Source organism: Geotrypetes seraphini, chromosome 8 (assembly GCF_902459505.1).
Source record: "Geotrypetes seraphini chromosome 8, aGeoSer1.1, whole genome shotgun sequence".
In the NCBI taxonomy this organism is placed as follows: domain Eukaryota; kingdom Metazoa; phylum Chordata; class Amphibia; order Gymnophiona; family Dermophiidae; genus Geotrypetes; species Geotrypetes seraphini.
Window position 1 is genome coordinate 182,713,904 of NC_047091.1, and position 26,244 is coordinate 182,740,147.

The following is a 26,244-nucleotide window of genomic DNA, read 5'->3' on the forward strand; positions in this document are numbered from 1 at the left end:
GCCTCTTCCTGCACTAAAGTCGGGCCTCACCAATCAGGAGCTACTTTAACATGCAGCTCCTGATTGGTGAAGCCCGACTTTAGCACAGGAAGTCCCGGTCGGAGAATACTGCAAATGACCAGGGGTACACTGTATCCTTGTGCAGTGACTGTTGTTCATTGATTGTACGTTGTTTCAAGTTCACCTAAATAAAGTTTTTAAAAAAAATACAACTCTGGATATAATGGACCGTTTTTCCAGGTCCCTTGAAGTCCGTTATAACGAGATTATACTATATACCATTGTGAACATATGATCATAAGTCCTAGAAGACATTTCTACAGGCCACGGAAAATGTCTTACCCTCAGGGCCCTGCCCATCTCCATGGCAGTGTATCGCAAACTGTATGTCGCGGCAAGATTCTGGGAGTGCCACCAAACGCCGGCTAGAAGAAGAGGCGCCAGCGCAGGCTTACTGTCTACAGGACATGCTTCTCATGGCGCCAGTACCTCTCCTCCTCTATGTGCCTCTCTTCTTGCCGCACCCACCACTGGTGGCTCAAGGCTCCATCTGGGGGGGCCTTCACACATGCGTGCGATGTCCACGCATTTCCGGATACCCTCCAAGCGCGGCTTCCTGAAGTTTGCGAGACACTGCTCTTTAGCCTGCTTGGTGTGGGTTACTATATAGCCTCGTTAGGCCCGGGCGGGAACAAGCAGAACTTGGATGTAACGGGAACCTCCAAGCACAGAACCTACCCATGGACTGGAAGCCTCCCGATTTCTTCTTCTTCTTGTTCTGCGCTCGCACCATTTCTCTGGTGTCTGGTTCAACATCCGAGGTGTAATCCAGTGCCGGGAAGGCTGGCAAACGTTTACTAGACTGGTTAGGCAAGTGAGAAAAAAAATATATCACATATGTACAATAAAGCATGATATGTCACTGATTTCACACGAGAAAGGGAAGAACTGCAAAGGAAATTTATTCATCTTCTATACCAATGTTTTTCAACCTTTTTACACCTATGGACTGGCAGAAATAAAAGAATTATTCTGTGGACTGGCATCGGTCAGTGGACCGGCGGTTGAAGAACACAGGGCTAAGTCGTGGGCCAGACCCCGCCCATCTCTACCCAATCTCCACCCCAGACCCCGCCCCCATAATAGTACTAATTGCACCTTGCACGTCCCGTGCCTCATCTGGAAGCCTTCCCTCTGACGTTGCAATGTCAGAAAGAAGGCTTCCGGTCCAGGCGCAGGATGCCCGTAGGTGCCACTGCCCGTGGCTTTGTGCACTGAATCAGTTAGGAAGAGGGAGCTGGCTCGAAGATAACGCCGCATCGATCGCACCGTGGACCAGCGGTTGAAGAATACTGTTTTGGGCCTGATGCACGTGCTGGCCCTTTGGACCGGCAGGCAATTTCTGTGGACCGGCACTGGTCCATGGACCGGTGGTTGAAGAACACTGTTCTATAATGTTAATAAACAACCACCACCCTCTTCAGCGAAGCTCTTTCATACAGAATTTCTGCAATAACCCTGTATGTGACCCAAGTCCACTTACTAAACACTTATTGGAGAATGGAGATGTAACATTAATATCATGGCTTGGCCACCTTAATTTTTACATCTCTGAACCATACTTTTTGCTTTTGCTTCCAATACACACAGAAGACGCAGGAAAGCAGGATAGGACATTAAATTGGCCTTTTGAGCTTAATTAAGAGGAATGAATAAGTAGGCTGCAAACACTGAATGTGAGACAAGGCAGAGGTTGTTATCAAGACGATCTTGCTGAATGCTAAAATATACAAGCATTTCATTTCTCTTTTGTTTGGTTAATAACACATTTTTCTCTTTCTCTCACAATCTTAGACTGCAACAAATAACTACCTAGGCTCCTTTTCTGTGGTCTATTTCTCTAACAGTGAAGAGTATAATAGGGCCATAGAACAAGTAAGAGGCCCCTGTGCCATCCAGTGACATGAGGAACCATGGAAATGTGATCTATAAATCAGTAGCATCCAAATAAAGTCCTGTTAGCAATAGCTATGCTTAAGCGAGAGTCTGAGCTAATGACTTTGCATCTTTTCTACTGAAGAAGCACATGAAAGTAGAACTCCAAGGATTAACAAGGGGGGGGGGGGGTTGTCTTGAACTCACCACACAGGGACTGTCTTTCTCTCTGACAGGATTACAAGTAGAGAATGACATGGTGACAAAATTCATCACAGTTCCCGTCCTTGTGGATAACCGCAGGAAATCATCCCTTGTCATTCTCTAGTGTCTCTCTCAACCTCAGTCCTTCTAGACCAGCATTCTTCAAAGCAAGGCTTGAGGGTCAGTGCCTGAGGCCCATTCATACTCTTGATTCTTATGTGAGCCAAGTATAGTATAATGAAGTCATTGTGACATCACTGATGAAATTGGCTCTTATTGGTGGAATGAAGCATTATGACATCACAATATCTGTTCTGGATACCAGAGACTGTCACTCTCCAGTTTCTCTCTCAACCTCAGTGCTTCTACACCAGCATACTTCAATGCAAGGCTTGAGGGTCAGTGGCTGAGGCCATTCATACTCTGATTCTTCCCACTCTCCTTAAATAATGACACAGGTATGGCTTCCTGTGGTTAATCGCACGAGTCTCCCAGGCGGCCAAATCATGGACACGAGTTCTCCATTTCCGGAACGAGGGCCAGTAAGGTGATGTCCATGATTGCAAGATACATTTGTGAGCTAGGAGACACAGCTTATGACAAAACAGAGTCCCTCCCTTTGGTACCCCTTGGAAAGCACCAGGCATGGAGGAAGTGGCTAAGAGGTGTTCTCGCTGCAGGGGGGGAAGGTGAATGCGCCATAAAGGTAAGGGGACAGGATGGAGAAAGGGAGGAAAGGTGGGAGGAGAAGAACAGACACTGAAGGGAAATGGGGAAGACAGCGTGGGGGGAAAGACGCTGAAAGGACATGGGGAAGAGAGATTGGGAGAAGATGCTGAAGGGAACTGGGGAAGAGAGATTGGGAGAAGATGCTGAAGGGAACTGGGGAAGAGAGATTGGGAGAAGATGCTGAAGGGAACTGGGGAAGAGAGATTGGGAGAAGATGCTGAAGGGAACTGGGGAAGAGAGATTGGGAGAAGATGCTGAAGGGAACTGGGGAAGAGAGATTGGGAGAAGATGCTGAAGGGAACTGGGGAAGAGAGATTGGGAGAAGATGCTGAAGGGAACTGGGGAAGAGAGATTGGGAGAAGATGCTGAAGGGAACTGGGGAAGAGAGATTGGGAGAAGACGCTGAAGGGAACTGGGAAAGAGAGATTGGGAGAAGACGCTGAAGGGAACTGGGGAAGAGAGATTGGGAGAAGACGCTGAAGGGAACTGGGGAAGAGAGATTGGGAGAAGACGCTGAAGGGAACTGGGGAAGAGAGATTGGGAGAAGACGCTGAAGGGAACTGGGGAACAGAGAGTGGGGAGAAGACGCTGAAGGGAAATGGGGAACAGAGAGTGGGGAGAAGACGCTGAAGGGAAATGGGGAAGACAGACTGGGGAGAAGACGCTGAAGGGAAATGGGGAAGAGAGACTGGGAGAAGACGCTGAAGGGAAATGAGGAAGAGAGACTGGGAGAAGACGCTGAAGGGAAATGGGGAAGAGAGACTGGGAGAAGACGCTGAAGGGAAATGGGGAAGAGAGACTGGGAGAAGACGCTGAAGGGAAATGGGGAAGAGAGACTGGGAGAAGACGCTGAAGGGAAATGGGGAAGAGAGACTGGGAGAAGACGCTGAAGGGAAATGGGGAAGAGAGACTGGGAGAAGACGCTGAAGGGAAATGGGGAAGAGAGTGGGGAGAAGATGCTGGCAGGGAAGAAGACAGAGATGCCAGACTAGGGGGGGGGAGCGGAGGGAAGAAGATGGGTGCCAGACCAATTTGGGGAGGGAAGGGAGAGGCACAGTAACAGAGCAAATGGAAGATGCAGAGAGACAGTGGATGGAAGGAATTGAATAAGAAGATGAGGGAAGCAGAAACCAGACAACAAAGGTAGAAAATTTATTTTTTATTTATTTAATTTATTTTTTTACTTTAGGATAAAGTAGTATATTAGTTGTGTTGATAAAAATTTATAAACAAAGCCCTGCCAGCTGAACATCTTTTTCTCTAGTTCAGCAGCCAGAACTTTGATTTATAAGGAAGGAATAAGCTAAATATTGCAGTACTGAGGCTTGTACAGATGCTGTGGGGACGGGGCGGTGAAGGGGAAGGCAGGGCGGGGAAAGGGCAGTGAAGGGGATGGCGGGGAAAGGGCAGTGAAGGGGACGGGGGAGTGACGGGGACAGATTTTTTTCCCATGTCATTCTCTACTCAGGATCTCTGACAAATTTCATCTCCAGTCACCAAACCATGAAAAAAATTCACTTGGTCTTCATGAAGCATCTCCAATATCTCCAGACAACACTGGAGCCTCTTGGCCTTCTAACATGGCATCAGCATTCTTGAAACCCATCTTACACTAACCTTGGAAATGCCCAACTTAAATTATTTTCCAAACTGTACCTGCTGAGAAGCCCATTTCTTCAGCTATTTGAGAAACCATTTGTCTGCCTGACAAAATTTAATCTTTGACTTTCTTGAACATTTCTGTGGAGGTTGCTTCCACAGGCTGTCCAGTGTGAGGGTCATTGTCAATGAACTCTCTACCCCACTTAAACTGCTTGCTCCCAAAATTTTACTTTGTAGGATGATGGGGCAGACTCACCATAAACTGCAGTCATGCGTTCATGGATCTGCTTTGGCCTTTTCCTTTCGTAAGAAATTTCATCACTGAATGGTGCTTCAAATTTAGCAGTTTATTACTTGATTTGCACGAGGATTTTTCCTGACATCCTGACTCTTGGAATGTTTGACTCACACTGATCCACAACTGTGCATGAGTAACCTTTGGCAATAAGATAATCGTGCGCCGACAATTCGGCGGAAGACAGAAGCGCGCGGGGGAAAAAATAATTTTTAAAGAGCTCCGACTGGGGATTTGGGGTGGCAACCCCACCACTTTATTGGTTAGTGTTCGCGCTGCCGTTGTGGAGGGGTGTGTGTGTGTGGGGGAACGGAACTTTTCCCAAAAAAAATCAGAAAAAGTTCCGTTTTTGCTATAATGGAGGTTTCCAACCCCCTGAACCCCCCTCCAGCAGCAGCGCAAACACTAACTAATAAAGTGTGTGTGTGGGGGGGGGGTTGCCACCCCAAACCCCCCGTCGGAGCTCTTTAAAAATTATTTTTTCCCCCGTGCGCTTCTGTCTTGCGCCAAATTGTCGGCGCTGGATTGTCAGCACGCTGACGTCTTGCACTCCACTGTCTATGAACCGTAACCTTGAGACATGTCACAATATTGACAGACTTATTTCAACATGCTTGCTACTTTCTTTTATACCCATGTAGATAAAATATTTAATGGTTCTCATAAGAGCGGTTAAAGTAGCTGGTTTAAAAAAAAAAGATTGGTTAAGTTCCTGGAGAAAAAGTCAATAGACAGGCATGGGGAAGCAACTCAAATATGCCAAACTGCTTTTACTCATTGTTGTGCAATGACCATTACATTAATAAAGTTTAATATGTGTTACATTGTAAGGTAATGAGAGTCGTTATGAACTGTGGAAAATGATGCAGTGGTTAGAGCTACATCCTCAGTATTGTGAGGTTGTGGGTTCCCAAACCCATACTGCTCCTTTTAACCCTGGGCAAGTCACTTAATCCCCCCATTACTCCAGGTACATTTGATAGATTGTGAGCCCACTAGGATGGACAGGGAAAAATGCCTGAGAAGCTGAAAAAAATGCATGTAAACCATTCTGAAATGTGTGAAAAGTTTCAGCCTCTGATAACCAGAGCTGGTATTGTGACATCATAATGCCTCCTTCCACCAATAAGAGCCAACCTCATCAGTGATGTCAGAATGGCTTCACTGTCCTATTTTGATTTCTAGAGTGGTGCAGTGGTTACAGCCTCAGCACCCTGGGGTTGTGGGTTCAAACCCATGCTGCTCCTTGTGACCCTGGGCAAGTCACTTAATCCCCCCATAGCCCCTGGTGAACACACTGGGACAGACTGGGAAAATGCTTGAGCACCTTAATAAATCCATGTAAATGGTTCTGAGCTCTCCTGGGAGAACGGTATAGAACACTGAATAAATAGTGTGAAAAATTTCAGCCTGTTAACCAGAGCTGTTATTGTGACGTCATAATGCCTCCTTCCACCAATAAGGACCAACATCAGCAGTGATGTCACAATGGCTTGATTGTCCTAGACTTTGGCTCACTTATACTACACTTTGATTTCTAGAGTGGGGCAGTGGTTAAAGCTACAGCCTCAGCACCCTGAGGTTGTGGGTTTGAACCCACGCTGCTCCTTGTGACCCTGGGCAAGTCACTTAATCCCCCCATTGCCCCAGGTACATTAAATTGTGAGCCAACCAGAACAGACAGAAAAATGCTTGAGCACCTGAATAAATGCATGTAAACCATTCTGAGCTCCCCCGAGAGAACACTGAATAAATAGAGTAAAAAGTTTCAGCCTCTGATAAGCAGAGCTGGTATTGTGACATCATAATGCCTCATTCCACCAATAAGAGCCAACCTCATCAGTGATGTCACAATGGCAGGAGTGTGTGGCGCGGTGGTTGAAGCTCCAGCCTCAGCACCCTGGGGTTGTGGGTTCAAACCCCGCCGCTGCTCCTTGTGACCCTGGGAAAGTCACATAATCCTCCATAGCCCCAGGTACGTTAGATAGATTGTGATCCCACCGGGACAGATAAGGAAAATGCTCGAGTACCTGATTGTAAAACCGCTTAGATAACCTTGATAGGCGGTATATAAAATCCTAATCAAACTTAAAACATCTGCTACATTTTGATTTCTAGAGTGGTGCAGTGATTAAAGCTACAGCCTCTGCACCCTGTTGCTGTGGGTTCAAACCCATGCTGCTCCTTGTCACTTAATCCCCCCATTGCCCCACTTAAGTGGTATATAAATGCTAAAAATCGTTTACAGCCGCTGCAGCCCCTCCCCTCTTCTTCGCCCACCTCAAACTCTCCGCCATCGCCCTCTGCGCACTCGGGCTGCCCGGGGGCTTCCTGCTCCTGCCGCCGCCTCCTCGGCCCTTTCCGTTTCTGCGCCATGTCCCGGTGCAGCCCTCACCCCGGAAAAGCGTGCTCAGCGAGCGACCACGCTACTTCCGCTTCAACCCGGAAGCGAAGGGGCGGACTATCCCAAGTCGCTCTCGGGCCGGGAGGGGTGCGGAACTGCGAGACGTCTAATGTCTGGTCCGGGCTCAGCCTGAAGCCAACCAACGGGCAGGCTGTCCATAAAGCTGGAACCCCAAGCTCTCTGCTGGACTCCGAGGCTGCGGCAGGTGTCCGTCCTCCCCCGCCTTTGGCGCTGCAAATGGTTCAGTCCAGCGCTAGGTCGCGTCGCTGTTTGCTCTCATTGCTACGAGACCCGGGGAAAGGGAGCGGCGCGAGGACAGGCGCGCGGCGGAAACCTGCAGCGTCGCCTGAAAGGTGAGTCTCATGCAGCAGCTGCGTTAAGGCGTTCACAGGCCCAAGATAGCAGCAAAAAAGGGAGTTTGCTCAGCACTGGGGGTTCCCAACCCTGTTCTGGAGGACCACCAGACCAATCGGATTTTCAGGCTAGCCCTAATGAATATGCATGAGAGAGATTTGCATATAATGGAAGTGACAGGCATGCAAATCTGCTTCATGCATATTCATTAGGGCTAGCCCGAAAATCCGATTGGTCTGGTGGTCCTCCAGGACAGGGTTGGGAACCACTGCCCTAGACCACCCATTAGACCAGGGGTAGGCAATTCCGGTCCTCGAGAGCCGGAGCCAGGTCAGATTTTCAGGATATCCACAATAAATATGCATGAGATAGATTTGCATCTCAAGGAGGCCGTGCATGCAAATCCATCTCATACATATTCATGAAAGAGATCCTGAAAACCTGACCTGGCTCTGGCTCTCAAGGACTGGAATTGCCCACCCCTGCATTAGACCATATCATGAAAAAAGGGGGTTTCGTTGGCTCATAAAAATCACATCAAAAGATTCTAAATACATATGTGTTTGTTTCTCATCTGCCGTTATCCTGGGCAAGTTACATATTAACCTACAAAATAAAAGACTTCAGAGACACACTATAACAGTGGTTCCCAACCCTGTTCTGGAGGACCCCCCAGACAAGTCGGGTTTTCAGGATAGCCCTAATGCAGGGGTGTCCAATGTCGGTCCTCGAGGGCCGCAGTCCAGTCGGGTTTTCAGGATTTCCCCAATGAATATGCATGAGATCTATTTGCATGCACTGCTTTCAATGCATATTCATTGGGGAAATCCTGAAAACCCGACTGGACTGTGGCCCTCGAGGACCGACATTGGACACCCCTGCCCTAATGCATATGCATGGAGCAGATTTGCATACTTGGCATCTCCATTATATGCAGATCTCTCTCATGCATATTCATTAGGGCTATCCTGAAAACCCGACTGGCCTGGTGGTCCTCCAGGAGAGGGTTGGGAACCACTGCACTATAACAGATTACCTACTTACATATCAGATCAAAATACATATAGCATACACGTTGCATCAACGACAAATTTCATTTCATGCCAAAACTGGCCAAACCTACATATACTTCAAAATATAAAATTCCATAAGTCATACAAGATGCCTCAATAACAGACATCAATAAACCAAAGAAAACAATATAGTATAAATAATGTCCCAACTTTTAGAAAAACTCTCCCAAGTAATCAAGTTCACTAGGAGGCAAAACATATATGTTATTTCAGGTCCTTATCCTGAATTGGTAAAGTGTCATATAATCATTTACATCCCACCCTTTAAATGTAAACTTTATGTCTAACTGAAGTTATACATTTATTTTCATATCAAAAGGCAAAAGACAACCTCAATTTTCAAAAAAGCAAAAAATATATAGGAAACAATATATGAAATAATGTATATGAAGAAGAAACAGCGACACTTATCTAGATGGCGGCTTTGCCAATTCCAACGTTGGTGAGCATTCCAATAAACACCCATATATGTTATTAGAGGTTCTATGTACTGAGCTTTTTGCCTCCTAGTGAACTTATTACGTGGGAGAATTTTTCTAAAAGTTGGGGCGCTGTATAAACAGCTTGAGCAGGACGTTATTTATACTATATTGACATACACATAACTGGTTACATTTGTATGTACTTAGAATCTTTTTATGTGATTTTTATGAGCCAAAGAAACCCTCTTTTTTCACGATGTAGTCTCATTGTGGCTTGGATATTGTTTGAAGTGATCTGTGGGGTTTTGTTTTCAGTTACCTATCCATTATACGACAGTGTTTTTACTGGATAAAGTTCAAGGGAATTATATGAAATCTAGAAAAAAAAAAAAAAAAGATAAAACACTTGAAAAGTTTTGGCTCAGGGGTATGGTAACATTTGTTCATTATGGCATAGACTGTATGAATGACTACATCCTCTAGAAGAGGTTATTGGAAGGTTATGGTTGAACGGTTTTCATTGTCTGTCTCCCACCATGTTGTTCTCTTGATCAGGTGATCTTCTCTGGGAAGGAAGCAAGCAAGGAAGTTCTTCACCCAGAGAGTGGTAGAAAACTGGAACGCTCTTCCGGAGGCTGTTATAGGGGAAAACACCCTCCAGGGATTCAAGACAAAGTTAGACGAGTTCCTGCTGAACCGGAACGTATGCAGGTAAGGCTAGACTCAATTAGGGCACTGGTCTGTGACCTAAGGGCCGCCACAGTAACAGACTGCTGGGCACGATGGACCACTGGTCTGACCCAGCAGTGGCAATTCTTATGTTCTTAAGAGTCGGGAGAGAGGGAGGGAGGAACATAGTAACATAGTAGATGATGGCAGATAAAGACCTGAATGGTCCATCCAGTCTGCCTTATAAGTAGATGCATTCCAATTTCATGATTAAATTAGTGGCTTTTTTGGTTTCTTATTTCTGGGCATTAGACCTTAGAAGTTTGTCCGGTACTGTCTTTAGGTTCCAACTACTGGAGTTGCTGTCAAAGCTCACTTCAGCCTATCTAAACCATCCTAAATTACTGGAGTCCCCATCAAAGCCCTCCTCAGCCCATCCTAAACTGAATAGCTATACAGTGGTACCTTGGAATCTGAACTTAATCCATTCCAGAACCTCATTCGAGTTCCAAGACAATTGTTCCCATTGAAAATAATAGAAACTGGATTCATCCATTCCTTGGAAGATTTTCCAATAAATTTAACAGTAAACACACTGGCAGAGACAACAAGATTGGATCCCCCTGTTAGAGGTAGCAAGATCAGGCCCACTTGGCAGAAACAGCAAGATCGGGCCCCCCCACCGGCTTAGACAGCAAGATCGGCAACGGCAACTGCAAGCGGTGCTCAGCCCAAAGCTTCCCTCCCAGGCGAAAACAGGATGCTGCGCCAGAGGGGAAATTTTGGGCTGAGCAACACTTGCAGTTCCCATATGTCCGGATTCTGGGGCAAAATTTAATTTAAAAAAAAAAATTTGTATTCCAAGTTGTTCGGATTCCGAGAGACCATTGAATACAGAACGCAGACCGTTTAAGTCTGCCCAGTACTGGCCTCGGTCCTTCAATTTATACCCTTCATTTTCTGATTAGAGATCCTCTATGTTCGTCCCACAATTTTTTGAATTCCGTCCCCATTTCCTTCTCCTCGGGACGGCATTTCAGGCATCCACCACCCTCTCCATGAAAAACAATTTCCTAACATTACTCTTAAGTCTACCACCCCACAACCTCAATTTATGCCCTCTAGTACCATTTTCCTTTCACTGGAAAAGATTTGGTTCTGTATTAATTTCTTTTAAGTATTTAAACCTCTGTATCATATCTCCCCTGTCCCTCCTGTCCTCTAGAGCAGTGTTTCTCAACTTGGTCCTGGAGTACCCCCTTGCCTGTCAGGTTTTCAAGATATCCACAATGAATACTCCTGGATATTATAGATGATAGTTGGTGAATACTCAACAAAGGCAGCGATGCCCTACTGGTCTTGACCTCAGTGTTGCCTTTGACACTGTCGACCATCACCTCCTCTTGTCCAGACTCTGTGACCTCGGAATCAAGGACTCAGCCCTCCAGTGGTTCTCCTCCTTCTTTCACCAAAGAACCCAAACAGTCCTACTAGGGCCGACCAAATCTGACCCCAAACCTATCGAATACGGTGTTCCCCAAGGCGCCCTTCTATCCCACCTCCTTTTTAACCTCTACATCAGATCTGTCCTAGATATAGCCCAGAAGTACATCAAAATTCACTCTTACGCCGATGACATCCAGCTGCTCCACCCACTAGGCGAAAACCGATCATCCCAAATTGATAACCTCCAACTCTGCCTCTCTGACATGAAAACCTGGATGTCAAACAACAAACTACAGCTGAACGCCTCCAAAACCGAACTCTTATGGATTAGGGAAAAAAGTACCAAATACACACGTCCAACTCTATCATGGGACTCCACCTCACTAACAGCAGCAGATCAGATAGGCAGCCTAGGAATAATTTTAGACGGCCACCTCAAATAGCCTCCTTCTACTACCTCCATCAACTGAGAAGGATCAAACCCTACATCTCCAAACCAAGACTAGCCCAACTCCTCTACGCCTATGTTCTCTCCAGGATGGATTACTGTAACTCCCTATTTAATGGAATGGCCAAAAAAGATCTCAAACGCCTCCAGCGCGTACAAAACGCAGCAATCTGCCTCCTACACAACCTCAGCTACCATGACCCTATCTCCCCAGCCCTCCGCGCAGAGCACTGGTTCCCGATCAACCAACACTTTGCTTTCAAGGCCCTGGTGATAGCACATAAAAGAATCTACACCACCACCCCAGCATATATAGGATCCAAGTTAACCCTGTACACCCCCCCACTCTCCTCCTCCGCTCTGAAATGGAGAAGCACCTATGTATCTCCCCCAGGAAGGTCTCTCCTGTCAGAAACCATCCACAAACGCTTCTACAGCCACTTCATCCCCCATCTCTGGAACCATTTCCCCCCTCCCAAATCAGACTACAGAGCTCTCTGATGACCTTCCGGAAAGCAGTAAAGACCCTCCTCTTCAGTTGAAATTCTAACTGCAATCTACCCCTTGACCCCCTTATATTCCCCCTCCTTTCTGCACTCTCCTGTACTTAAGTTGCTGTATAGTCTTTGAACTGTCCAAAATGTACTTAAGTTGCTGTATAGTCTTGTACTGTCCAAAATGTTTTCCATTGTGAATGTTGGTTTGTAACCCGTTCTGAGCTACTGGGAGGACGAGATAGAAATCGAAATAAATAAATATGCATGAAATACATTTGCATATAAAGGAGGCAGTGTATGCAAGTCAAGTTTATCCTGAAAACCTAACTGGCAAGGGGGCACTCCAGGACCGAGTTGAGAAACACTGCTCTAGAGTATACATATTCAGGTCTTCCAGTTTCATCTCGTACTTCTTTTGGCTTAAACCCCCTACCATTTTCGTCACCTTTCTTTGGACCACTTCAAGTCTTCTTATATCGTGTGCCAGATAAGGTCTTCAAAATTGAACACAATACTCCAAGTGGGGCCTCACCATCGACCTGTACGGGGGCATCAACACCTTCTTTCTTCTACTGGTCATGCCTCTCTCTATACAGCCTAGTATCCTTCTGGCTACAGCCACCACCTTGTCACACTGTTTCTTTGCCTTCAGATCCTCAGACACTATCAACCTAAGGATCCTGTTCCATGCATATCAGCTTCTCACCTACTTTAATGCTGGGCAATACAGTACAGTGTTTTAATTTTCCTTTTTGTATAGCCAATGTACCACTTCCCACACAGGCATTGAATCCCATACACTACCTGGCTGGTATCACAGAGAAAGAATTTAACCAGAACACTGTCCCGGTATTCGGGTTAATTACCCTCTCCGTTTCCCAACCATACTTGCAATACACACACCGGGTACACCGAAAGTGTCCCCACTGTTTACCCGTCGTTCCCTATAATATAGCCACATCCCTATTAGGGGACAAAAGCTACTATAAATTTCTACTATGTGTAAACGCAAAGAGTGGCATATCCCTTAAATCGGGATGGAGATGTAAAATATGCCAATGCCGTCTAATCACTTGTCTAATTTGCTGTGCTTGCCGGGAATGAGGTAAAATAATGGGAATACCTAAGGCTAGTACTGGGCAGACTTGCACGGTCTGTGTCCCGTATATGGCCGTTCGGTTGAGGATGGGCTGGGGAGGGCTTTGACGGAGACTTCAGTAGTTGGAACCTAAGCTCAGTACTGGGCAGAGGTCTGGGTTACTGGCCCAGAAATATCTAAGAAAAAGAACAATTTAAATTAAATCATTAATTTATAGAGTGTACGGTTGAGCAGACTGGATGGATCATTTGAGTCTTAATCTGCCAAAATTTACTATGAGACTACAGTTCCCCCTCTGCATTCATGGTGATAGGGGAACAGCATGGCAGTGAATACAAAAAAACCGCAAATAACTTTTCATATGTTATTTGTGGTTTTTCTGTAAAAAAACCCAACAACCTAAAAAAGACACAAAACCACAAATAACCTGACCTGCAAGTGTAGTGATTTTCTCCGTACAATGCTGGGAGCAGCGATTTGGGGGCCAAGTCTGGGAATGAAAAACCATGAATAACTGAAACTGCGGTTAACGAAATCGTGTATATTGTAATGATGGACTACATCTTACTATAGCAGGAAAAATAATCCTTGCTGAGAAATTTAGACAATGTTTCTAGATGTTTAAACTAGAAGATGGGGGTGGCGTATGCAAGCAGGACAATTATGGTGGTGCTCCCATCCCCCAGCAAAATATAAGATGTGACGGTAGTAAAGATAGCAATATAAACAATAAAGCAAATCACTACTTAGAAATGCAACAGGAAGTGAAATTAAACCCAAAAAACTACAGAAAAAAATGAGATTACTGATGAAAGGTAGCTGGAAAGCAATGACCACAAACGCTCGCAGTCTAGGCAACAAAAGTCACTATCTTGTTTGCTCTTATAAATATTTTAGAACCCAGTTGAAAACTCATCTTTTCTCAAATAAATTTTTCTGTCATTGTCAAAATTATCTTTAGTTTATAATCTTTTGTAAACCGCATAGAACTTATGGTTGTGCGGTCAAGAAGTACAATGTTATGTTATCTGCAAGCCCTCGAGGTTAAAAGGCTTCTTACTTTACCTCACTGGGGATCCGTAGTGAAGAAACCCCCCCCCCCCCCCAAAATAAAACCCACAAGATTACATTGTATATTCCAAAGCAAATAACTTTTTATTCTAGTAATTAGTATTATAGCAGCATTTGTCAAATCAGAAATAAATCAGTTTGGACATATACAATGGAGAGAAAAAAACCTCATACAAACAGTGCCAGCATATTTCTGTAAGTATGGCGCAGCTTCTCTAAAGAAACTCTGCCAGAGCATGGGGGTTTTATACAGAAAGTATCTTTGTCTTAGACTATTCCCCCTGGCTGTGAATATGTATCGCCCTATTGGAGCAGACAAACTGCCTATCTAACCCTCTCCTAGTCCATGCCTCCATTTTTCCCTGAGGGGCCCTGGACAGGCATAGCTTCTGGAACTTTCTTCTTCTTGAAGTTTCCATTCTTCACACGGGTACATCAGTATCAGTGCCTCAGCGCATTAGCCTGGATCAGTTCTTAGGTTCCCAGATGGAGTGTTCTGCTGACTTGCATTTTCTTTCAGCACTGTCAAATAGCACTGTCAAATTGTCTTTCCAGCACTGGTTGGTGTCCTTGAGAAACTTCACAGCAAGTAATCTACACACTCACATGGCACACATTAGCATCTCAGCATCTGAACTGAAACCAGTTTGTACAAGCCCGTGACTTCAACAACTCCAGCAAAATGCAGGAATAGGTCTCACAATCTGTAAAAGTCTTCCATAGGCTCCTGTCATCTATCTCACCCTGATGTTAGAGGCAGACTTGGACATTGTTGCTATCACAGAGACCTAGTTCAGTGCCTCCCATGGATGGGATGTAAACTTAACCAGGCTATAATCTTTTTTAGGAAGGACAGAGATGGTCGAAAAGTTGGAGGAGTAGCTCTTTATATAAAGATCAATATTCAAGTGACTGAAATGCAGGGAGGGGGTCTGGGGAAAGGAAGAAGCGATATGGATTGCTCTGAAAAGAGAAGACAGAACTTCTATCTATGTGGGTGTTGTCTACAGACCGCCGACCCAATTGCAGCAAATTGATAAAGATCTGGTTGCAGATGACGAAACGTTGGGAAAGGAACAAAGAAAGGGCCCGGGTATTCCACAAAGAATAGAAGTCCAGACACCAAAGAAGAAAAGACTGTGGAATGCAATGATCTTGACAAGATGTTTATTAAGACAAGACAAATAAAATAAAATGATCTCCACTTCATGAATGACTGACGTATGATGTAATACAGACCCTACACGATCCGTGTTTCAGCAAAATGCCTTCTTCAAGGGTCCTAGTGGGGTAAAAAGATGAAGCATGAGAAATAACTCAAGGAAATTCTGATAGTGAAACTGAGGCAAACATATGTGGTGGTGGTTCACGGAAGTTTCGCCCCCCACATTTCGCCCCCAGCAATTCGCCCCTCACATTTCGCCCCCGCACATTTCGCCCCCCCGGATGTTTCGCCCCCACACATTTCGCCCCCGCACATTTCGCCCCTGAGTGTCAGACTATTTCTCTCGCAGGCGATTTCTTTGCCGACACGACGGCAGGCTACAAATTCAAAGTGCACAGCTGGCTGTTCTCACTGCCTCTAATGTCGGCCCTGCAGCTCCGGACTTCCCCACACCTGCTCTCTCCCCCCCCCCCCGATCACTATTATTTTAAATGTTATGGCAGCCACGGCGCTGTATCCATCGGAGGAGACTTCTAACCTCGGCCATGAAGTTGCTGTTGCAGGAAGAGTTCCGGGGCAGGCCGAGGTTAGAAGTCTCCTCCGATGGATACAGCGCCGTGGCTGCCATAACATTTAAAATAATAGTGATCGGGGGGGGGGGGGAAGAGAGCAGGTGTGGGGAAGTCCGGAGCTGCAGGGCAGGCGTTAGAGGGAGTAAGAGCTGATGGTGCCACAGGGTCCCGCGTTGGGGGGGGGGGGATGGTGCCACAGGGTCCCGCCCCTCCCCTCTACCTTGACTGGCTGACAGGCTAGGCAGACGCTGTGCTTAAGTAAGCGTGTCGCTCCTTTTAGATTCAAAGCTCAAAAGACTGGGAAGGGGAGGAGGAGACGTGGCAAGAACAGGCTCATCTGCACCCCCTTAACTGTAATTGGTTGATAGAATTGACAGACAGTGCACGCTACCTCGGCCTGCCCCGGAACTCTTCCTGCCCCTTCCTCTCCAGCCGGCCAGCGATTAAAGGTTAGTGGGGGAGAGGTCCGGAGGGGGGGATGTTAGCATGTGTGGGTCCGGAAGGGGGCCTCCTCCATCAGAAGTGGTTGGGCACCCTCTTGCCGGCGATTGGGGGAGGCGTCCTCCGGCAGGAGAGGGTGGGCATCCTCCTGCCGGTGATTGGGGGGTTGGTCGGCCTTTGGCAGGAGGGGTTGGGCACCCTCCTGCTAGCGATCGGCGGAGTGTCGAGAGTGTCCTCTGGCAGGAGGGGTTGGGCACCCTCCTGCATGTGATCGGGGGGGGGGGTTGGTCGGAACTCTTCCTGCCCCTTCCTCTCCAGCCGGCCAGCGATTAAAGGTTAGTGGGGGAGAGGTCCGGAGGGGGGGATGTTAGCATGTGTGGGTCCGGAAGGGGGCCTCCTCCATCAGAAGTGGTTGGGCACCCTCTTGCCGGCGATTGGGGGAGGCGTCCTCCGGCAGGAGAGGGTGGGCATCCTCCTGCCGGTGATTGGGGGGGTTGGTCGGCCTTTGGCAGGAGGGGTTGGGCACCCTCCTGCTAGCGATCGGCGGAGTGTCGAGAGTGTCCTCTGGCAGGAGGGGTTGGGCACCCTCCTGCATGTGATCGGGGGGGGGTTGGTCGGCCTTCTCCGGCAGGAGAGGGTGGGCATCCTCCTGCCGGTGATTGGGGGGTTGGTCGGCCTTTGGCAGGAGGGGTTGGGCACCCTCCTGCTAGCGATCGGCGGAGTGTCGAGAGTGTCCTCTGGCAGGAGGGGTTGGGCACCCTCCTGCATGTGATCGGGGGGGGTTGGTCGGCCTTCCAGCAGGAGGAATTGACAGACAGTGCACGCTACCTCGGCCTGCCCCGGAACTCTTCCTGCCCCTTCCTCTCCAGCCGGCCAGCGATTAAAGGTTAGTGGGGGAGAGGTCCGGAGGGGGGGATGTTAGCATGTGTGGGTCCGGAAGGGGGCCTCCTCCATCAGAAGTGGTTGGGCACCCTCTTGCCGGCGATTGGGGGAGGCGTCCTCCGGCAGGAGAGGGTGGGCATCCTCCTGCCGGTGATTGGGGGGTTGGTCGGCCTTTGGCAGGAGGGGTTGGGCACCCTCCTGCTAGCGATCGGCGGAGTGTCGAGAGTGTCCTCTGGCAGGAGGGGTTGGGCACCCTCCTGCATGTGATCGGGGGGGGGGGGTTGGTCGGCCTTCCAGCAGGAGGAATTGACAGACAGTGCACGCTACCTCGGCCTGCCCCGGAACTCTTCCTGCAGCCACCACCCGCCTAGGCAGGAACATGAAGTTGCTGTTGCAGGAAGAGTTCCGGGGCAGGCCGAGGTTAGAAGTCTCCTCCGATGGATACAGCGCCGCGGCTGCCATAACATTTAAAATAATGGGGGGGGGGGGGGAAGAGCAGGTGTGGGGAAGTCCGGAGCTGCAGGGCCGACATTAGAGGCAGTGAGAACAGCCAGCTGTGCACTTTGAATTTGTAGCCTGCCGTCGTGTCGGCAAAGAAATCGCCTGCGAGAGGAATAGTCTGACACTCGGGGGCGAAATGTGTGGGGGCGAAACATCCGGGGGGCGAAATGTGCGGGGGCGAAATGTGTGGGGGCGAAATGTGTCTGGGGGCGAAATGTGGGGGGCGAAATGTGAGGGGCGAATTGCTGGGGGCGAAATGTGGGGGGCGAACCTTCCGGATCCCTGTGGTGGTGCACTCAGGTGATGGAAGTGACCGAGCAACTGCAGGTGAAAGTAGACGTGAACTGAGTGAATCTATGCATGGGGAAAAAAGTGGACAAGTCCTATAAAATTGTGAGCAGCTGATGCACCGAGATGATAGTGGCAGTTGTCTGGCTGATCCAAATGACATGCCTGCATTTTAGCATTGCACTGACTCTGATCTAAATGACAAGCCTGTATTTTGGCACTCATTACTACTTCCTGGGAAACCTCATGGCTGAAATATTGTGTGTTGGCTTGGCTGCATAAGTCAGGGCTCCATGGCATATCGTCTTTATGAACTTCTAACATCAGATCCTATTGTCTGACTGGAATTTACTTTATTCCATTTATTTTATTTTTATTTATTGTTTTCTCAGGTACTTTAGCTAGAATGTGAGCCTTCGGGACAGCTAGGGAAATCCAAAGTACCATTTTTATTTATTTTATTTTAATGTATCTTTAATCTATCTTCATTGTAAACCGCTTTGAACCTCATGGTATAGCGGTATATAAGAAATCAAATCAAATCAAATATAGAAAAAAGCTGTGGGGAACAAAAGAACTGTGAAAAACACAGTGAATAGAAAAGCCAGGATCGAAACAAAATACCAATTCGGATAAACCCATATAGGAGACGGTAAAAAATATGATCATGTAACACCTTTTCTGATTAAATTTCATTGGCTTCCAATTAACCATCGTATTGCCTTCAAAATTTTACTGCTAGTATTCAAAACCCTTTCCACTAATGAACCTCAATTCATCAATAAATTACTTATCCCTTATAGCACTTCGTGTTCTCTCTGGTCTACTAATCAAAAGCTTATAGTAGTCCCCTCATTGAAAGTTATTGGAACTCGACGACATGATATGTTTTCAGTGATGGCTCCGCAGCTTTGGAACACCATGTCTCAGCATTTAAGAGAGGAAAATGATTTGAACCGTTTTAAAAGTAATTTAAAGAGTTTTCTTTTTAAAGATGCTTTTAATCAGGGGTGTCCAACCTTTGGCTTCCCTGGGCCGCATTGGCTGAAAAAAATGTTTCTGGGGCCACACAAACACGCAAATGCTGCAGCAAGACAAAGGAGGGAGCCGGCAAGACGGTAAACACCCGGGGGCAGCAGAGGAAAACACTGCATCACCCTCGACCGGGGCCGCACAAAATACTTCACTGGGCCTCATGTGGCCCTCGGGCCACAGGTTGGACACCCCTGCTTTTAATCTTTAAATTATGTTTAAACTTTGTATTTGTTTTCTTCTTTGATTGCACTTTTCCCTCCCTATTGTTCTCATCTGTACTTTAAAATCCTGAATTGTAGTTCCGTTCCCCCTTACCTTGTGTATTAGTCAGTCTGTAAGTCTATTTGTCTAACCCATTATTTTAAATTTTATGTCTAATTGTATGTTTATATTTTTATCAATTTTGTACCTCGCTTAGTAAAACTAAATAAGCGATTCATCAAATTAAAATAAAACTTGATAAAAAAAACCAATATGTGGGAGACATCCATATAAAAAACATACATACCAGGTCAGTATTCACTCAGTGGTATAAAAGATAGATAACAAATATGGATAAACCTACAAAAGGTCAGAGCTATGAGATTAAAATGTTGGAAAAGAAAGGGGAGGTGCTGTTGTTGGATGATTTCAACCTGCTGGATGCAGACTGGAAAGTTCTGTACAAATTCAGAGAGAAGGAGAGATTGTGAATGCCTTTCAAAGGGCTCTGCTCAGACAAATGGAGACTGAACCCATGAGGGAAAAAGCAATACTGGATCTATAAACTAAACCAAACCTTAAGTTTATATACCGCATCCTCTCTATAAAGACAGAGCTCGGCACGGTTTATCAGGGGTGTCCAACCTTTTGGCTTCCCTGGGCCGCATTGGCCCAAAAAAATGTTTCTAGGGCCACACAAGCGTGCAAACGCTGCAGCAAGACAGAGGAGGGAGCCGGCAAGACGGTAAACACCCGGGGGCAGCAGAGGAAAACACTGCATCGCCCTCGACCGGGGCCGCACAAAATACTTCACGGAGCCGCATGCGACCCTTGGGCCGCAGGTTGGACATCCCTGGTTTATATGAACATTAAAATAAGGAAAAATACAGAATAAGAATTAGTGAATATGAAGACAAATAGGAAAAGTGGCTCTAATGTCCAAGTGGGTGGCCACCTGGGAAGTAGCGATCATCAAACAGTAGAGGGCGGCCACACAAAACTCAAAGTCCTCGATTTCAAATGTATGGACTTTAGTAAAATGGAGGGGTACGTGAAGAAAGAGCTGACAGGGTGGGAGAAAGGGGACAGGGATCGGGGCTTGTATACTGCCTTTTTTTTTTGTTCTTTTACAACCGCACTCAAAGCACATCAGACAAGTGGAAAAACGGTGGTCCAAGCTGAAAGGGAAGCCTGGTTCAAATCCTGGGGCTGCTCCAAGTGATCTTGTGCCGGTACAAACTTGGAATGTAAGAACTACCGAGTGTACCTTGAACTATTTTGAAAAAGGTGTGAGCTAAATCCAAATAAAAAATGAGCAGAAACTGAAGCAAAGTTTTGAAAAGTCTGGAATTTCTAAAAAAAAAAAAAAAAAAAAAATAAGGGGGCAATGTGAAAAGAGAGAGAGCATGCTTAGTGGACTGGATGGACCATTCAGGTGTTTATCTACCATCATCTGCTGGGAGAGTGTGGTGCAGCGGTTAAAGCTACAGCCTCAGCACCCTGAGGTTGTGGGTTAAAACCCAAGCTGCTCCTTCTGACCCTGGGCAAGTCACTTAATCCCCTCCCCATTAGATAGATTGTGAGCTCTCCTGGACAGACAGGGAAAAATGTAAACAATTCTGAGCTCCTTTGGGAGAATGGTTTGGAAAATTAAATACATTTATTTATTTTTTAAAATTTCTATAGTCTAATTCCTAGGCAGTTTACAGTACACTCCTCCCTCTGTATTTGGGGGGGTTAGAGGCAGAGCCGGCCCACGAATATGGAAAATTCACAAATAACTTTTGGGTCGACTCTGATCCGCCCCCGCATCCCTCCTGCATCACTGGCCGTGCACGGACCTTACCTGGTGGTCTAGCGGTGACACGGGGCAGAAGCGATCTTCCCCACACTCCTGCCCCGTGCAGAGCCGTCATCGAAAATGGCTGCAGTGAGTTCCCATTGTAGTCTCGTAAGATCATGGGATCTCACAGCAGCCATTTTTGATGATGGCTCTGCACGGGGCAGGAGTGTGGGAAGATCGCTCCTGCTCCGCGTCACCGCTTGACCACCAGGTAAGGTCTGTTCACAGCCAGGCGGTCAGCATGCAGCACGAAGTTACCATCGGAGCTGCGTCCACGGCTGAGGGCTGTGCTCCTGGGGCTTCTCATCTCCAATCGCCTCCTCTTCATCACCCCGATCCAAGTCCTGGGGCCGGTTCTGGTTGATGTGGGCTACCTCCAAGCGATTTACGAGGGGGTGGGGGGCCCGGCCCAGTAAACCGTGAGTATTCGAAACCGCAAATGCTGAAATCATGAATACGGAGGGAGTGTATATCCACATAAATAATGCTTAAAACAGTAAAAAAGAAGGACAAATCATCAAAAATTAAGTTCACAGTTAATCCTCGATCAAGGCAAGTCAGACCCTATAAAATAAATAAGTCTATTCCTGTTATGTATGTTACCCTAGTTGAGCTGCCTGTACAGGCATGGTCCAGTGGATAACAGCACAAGCCTGCACTAATATTACAGCTAAGAAGCATGCTGAAACCCTGCCGCAGGTCTTTCATGGAAAGCATTCATTATGGTCGTTCCCATTTCTGAGCCCAGAAGAAACCTTGCATGGACCTCTACAGTCTATTGCAATTCAGCCAGCTCGTGGTGTCATTTTCGGGAGTGGGCACCGGCCATTGGAATCCCAGAATGGTCCAAACCCAACCCCCGTGCTGTTCCTTTGATTTGGGCCTGGAGAGAAACAGCAAGGCGAGGAGACGTCCAATTTCTGCATGCCGATGGATGGGTTGGCTAAAACCTGTAGCAGAGGGTAAAAAGCTGGTCGAGAACTGTGTTAGCAATTAAGTGACCTGGTTGAAAAAAAAAAAAAAGCAGGATCACAAAATAACATGAATCCCCTTGCCACTGTCCTGACCGCTTTGGAGCGGCTGCTAACTGCTTCTTGGCCACACCCACCATTGTGAATCTTGTGTCAGCGTCAGAATGTCCTGGACCGTGGGATTCCAGCTGGAGCCACAGTTGTGTAGATAGAGAACTGGAGGGATGCTTAGCATTCTCCTGTCCTATAGGGTAGATAAAGGCAGGAAATTTATAATAAAATAGAAGAGGAAGTGGTGAATCATGAAACCAGGTAAGTGTTATAGATAATCCAGGTAGAAGTATCCATGACTGGGTCTATGTTGTAAATTTGCTTTATAGATTTGCACTAACAGTTCAAAAACCCAGCCCTCTCCCCAATGCAGGAACTAAATGGCATTCTTTGGTCATTTCTAGGCTAGATAGTTCACTGATAAAGATGTATTGTTATTGCAGAGGTGTATGGATTGTCTTTGTAATCATATTAAGCAATCTTTGGTCTTTAAACTCTTTCAACTTTGGAATGATCTCCCCTTTTAAGGAGTTCCAGTTCATCTTTAAAAATTAATTCTTTGAAATTTTGCTATTATCTTCTATTTATCATTTGTAAATCATTCCCTGCTTATTTAATTCCAACAATTGTATTATATCTATTCCTGTATAACATGTTGTACTCTTATAAGCTTATAATCTTATGATGTGTACATTCTAATTCGCTGATTGTCCAGCTCTCTTCGGTGTGAACCGCCTAGAAGTCGTCTGACTATGGCGGTATAGAAGAATAAAGTTATTATTATTATTAGATTATTGCAATACATTGTATCGTAGTATAACTCAGAAAGAAATAAGAAGACTACAAATTAGACAAAATACAGCAATAAAAATTCTTACCAATTCAAAAAAATATGATCATGTCACACCTCTGGTACAAAAAGCACACTGGCTACCAATTTCACATTGAGCAGGCGTTAATTTTTTAGCAGGGGTTAGCGCGTAACTAAATGTACGACACGCTAACCCCGCTAGCGTGGCTTGATAAAAGGACCCCTAAGATCAACCAAACAGCATCTGCTGACTATCTATCCCCTCTTTAAAAGTAATAGGTACTAGGAGATCTACTATTTTTTCGGTTATAGCACCCCAGCTCTGGAACAACTTACCAATCTCACTAGAAAAATTTAAAAGCTCTTTAAAAAGTTTCTTGTATAAGGACACATTTAGACATAGAAAGCATCATTCATCTCTCATTAATGCATATGCTCTAATACCTAATTTTAATCAGACTTTACATATAGGTTGCAATCTTCTTTACCTTCTCCTCCAGGCTCAGCCATACTTTCAAGATTATTTTTATTACCCTCCAGTTGTTTTTTCCCTAAATGTAGCTCTATTTTCTTTAAAGATTGTAGTTCACCCTCCTTTCCTTTTGTACTGGTAATTATTTGTACGTATACACTGTGAGGGGCATAATCGAAAGGGACGTCCAAGTCCGTTTACGTCCATTTCGCAAGTCGTCCAAAGTCAAAAAGAGCCTAAGTCTCATTTTCGAAAGAGAGGTCCAACATCTTTTGACTTTCGAAAATTGTCCAATTATACGTCCTTAAGATCTGATCGTCCAAGCCGCTAAAATGTTGATCTTTAAAGCACATTTTCGTCCAACTGTCCGTCCAAGTCCAAAACGTCTAGAACAAGCCCTGTTGGACGTGGGAGGGGCCTGCAAAGTGATGGACAAAACACCCAGACAGGGCACCTAAATAGTGGGGTACCTTACAGGGCACGCTGTGAACTTCACAAACAGGGTGCCATGGCTTCTCCTCACTACAGCTCCCTTATAGGTCATGAGGAGCCCCCCAAACCACCTCCAGAATCTCCTAGACCCACTTATCTACCACCCCAATAGCCCTTATGGCTGCAGGAGCCACTTATATGCCAGTAAAAAAGGGTTTTGGGGGTGTATAGGGCAGTGCACATGTTTAAGTATCAATGCAGTGATTACAGGGGCTTATGGGCATGGGTCCTCCTCTCTAAGAGTCCCTAACCCATCCCCAAGACTTCTTAAGCTGCCTCTGTGCTGGACGACTAAGCTTTCCTATGCCAGGCGGCCAGGTGATGATGGTCTGGAGGCTGAATTTTAAAGTTGTGATTAAAATTTTTATGGGGGGGGGGGTCGGTGACCACTGGGGTAGTTTGTGGGGGTCTGTTTTATGTGTTTTCTGTGCATATCTGGTAAGTTTAGGTGGGTTTTTGTGACTTAGACCATGTTTCAAATGGTCTAAGTCACAACGTCCAAGTTTCGTCGATCGTGGCCTGTATCACTTTTGGTTATACATGCTGTACAACTAAGTCTAAGCCGGCCCACGTCCCACCCACCTCCCGCCCTCGACACGCCTCCCGAAACACCCCGTTTAGCTTTGGACATTGAGCAGCACTATGAGAGCCTAAGTTGTTTAGAAATACGTCCAAAACCTGGTTTGATTATCGGCACTTGGATGTTTTTGAGAAATGTTCGTCCAAGTGCCGACTTAGGCTGGTTTTTAGACATTTTTCTCTTTCGATTATGAGCCCCTGTATGTTTATTTGTAAAAAGTTGTTTTATTGTTTGTCTCCTAATTCTAAACTGTTGTACGCATTGAAGTATCTGACATTGCGTGTACAACAAAGTTTTAATAAACTTGAAACTTCAAACTAACCAAAGCACACTGGCAGCATAAATATATTGGGTCTGCACTGGTGTCAACTGGGAGGTCCTATGCAAGACCAGCAGTTGACCCCAATGTGAATTTCCAATCTCTTCCCCCTCCCCCCCCGCCAGACTCACCCATTTGTCTGACAGGGCACCACCAGAGTCCTCTATTCTCCCAACCCCAAAATAATAATAATAATAATTTTATTCTTATATACCGCCATACCAAAAAAAAGTTCTAGGCGGTTCACAACAAACTGGGCTAATATATAAAATACAGATGAAATGCAACAGATTGGAAGAAGAGAAATTTAACAATAATGAGCAGAATGCAATTACAAGATAATGCAGATAAAATACATTAAAAGATAAAAAAGAATGCTGATAAAATACCAGCTAACAGGCAAGAAAATGATGCTTATAATACAAATAAAATGTCAGTTGAATCTAAACTAGTTTAAAAAAGAATGCAATTAAACAACTAACCTAACCGACAAAGTTCAGATAACATACATCAATAGATCTAAAAAGACATTGGGCTCCTTTTATCAAGCCACGCTAGCGGTGTAATGCGCGTAATAGCGTGCGCTAAACCGCGGTACGCACTAGCCGCTACCGCCTCCTCTTGAGCAGGCGGTAGTTTTTGGCCAGTGCGGGGGTTGACGCGTGATGAAAAGTCGCCCGCGTTATCCCCGCTAGCGCTTTGATAAAAGGAGCCCATTGTTAAAAAATAGCAATGCGTTAAGATGCCAACCTATCAAAACATAAGAAGTTGCCTCCGCTGGGTCAGACCAGAGGTCCATCGCGCCCAGCAGTCCGCTCCCGCGGCAGCCCATCAGGTCCATGACCTGTAAGGTGATCCTTTGCCTAAAACCCTTTATCCTTCTATCTATTCCCTTTCATAATCCTATCTCTACCTCTATCTGTATCCCTCAATCCCCGCATCCTTCAGGAATTTATCCAATCCTTCCTTGAAGCCCGGTAGGGTACTCTGTCCTATCACAACCTTCGGCAGCGCATTCCAGGTGCCCACCACCCTCTAAGTGAAAAAGAACTTCCTAGCATTGGTTCTAAACCTGTCCCCTTTCAATTTCTCAGAGTGCCCCCTTGTTCTTGTGGTTCCCAATAGGCTGAAGAATCTGTCCCTCTCTACCTTCTCTATGCCTTTCAGGATCTTGAAAGTCTCTATCATGTCTCCTCTGAGTCTCCGCTTTTCCACGGAGAAAAGCCCCAGCCTATCCAACCTGTCTGCGTATGGAAGGTTTTCCATACCTTTTATCATTTTCGTCGCTCTTCTCTGAACCCTCTCTAGTATCGCCATGTCCTTCTTAAGGTACGGCGACCAATATTGGACACAGTACTCCAGATGCGGGCGC

At 46.2% G+C, this 26,244-nt stretch overlaps 2 protein-coding genes across 3 annotated transcripts in view; one reads left to right on the forward strand and one right to left on the reverse strand.

Annotated features, from left to right (window-relative positions):
* The window catches only part of DDX54 (DEAD-box helicase 54), a 56,488-nt gene extending 49,214 nt beyond the window's left edge, over positions 1–7,274 (reverse strand). For both annotated transcript variants that reach the window (XR_004540445.1, XM_033956377.1), the window contains exons 1-2: positions 7,046–7,274; positions 739–862 (exon numbers count right to left, since the gene is read on the reverse strand). Coding sequence is in view for 1 of the 2 variants with exons in the window: in XM_033956377.1 (XP_033812268.1) it covers positions 739–862; positions 7,046–7,141 (220 nt within the window). In the remaining variant the exon portion in view is untranslated. The remainder of the gene's footprint in view (positions 1–738; positions 863–7,045) is intronic.
* Positions 7,275–7,389: 115 nt separating this feature from the next.
* The window catches only part of RITA1 (RBPJ interacting and tubulin associated 1), a 30,746-nt gene continuing 11,891 nt past the window's right edge, over positions 7,390–26,244 (forward strand). The window contains 2 exon segments of the mRNA XM_033956014.1: positions 7,390–7,522; positions 9,574–9,729. The gene's annotated coding sequence lies outside the window, so the exon portion shown is untranslated.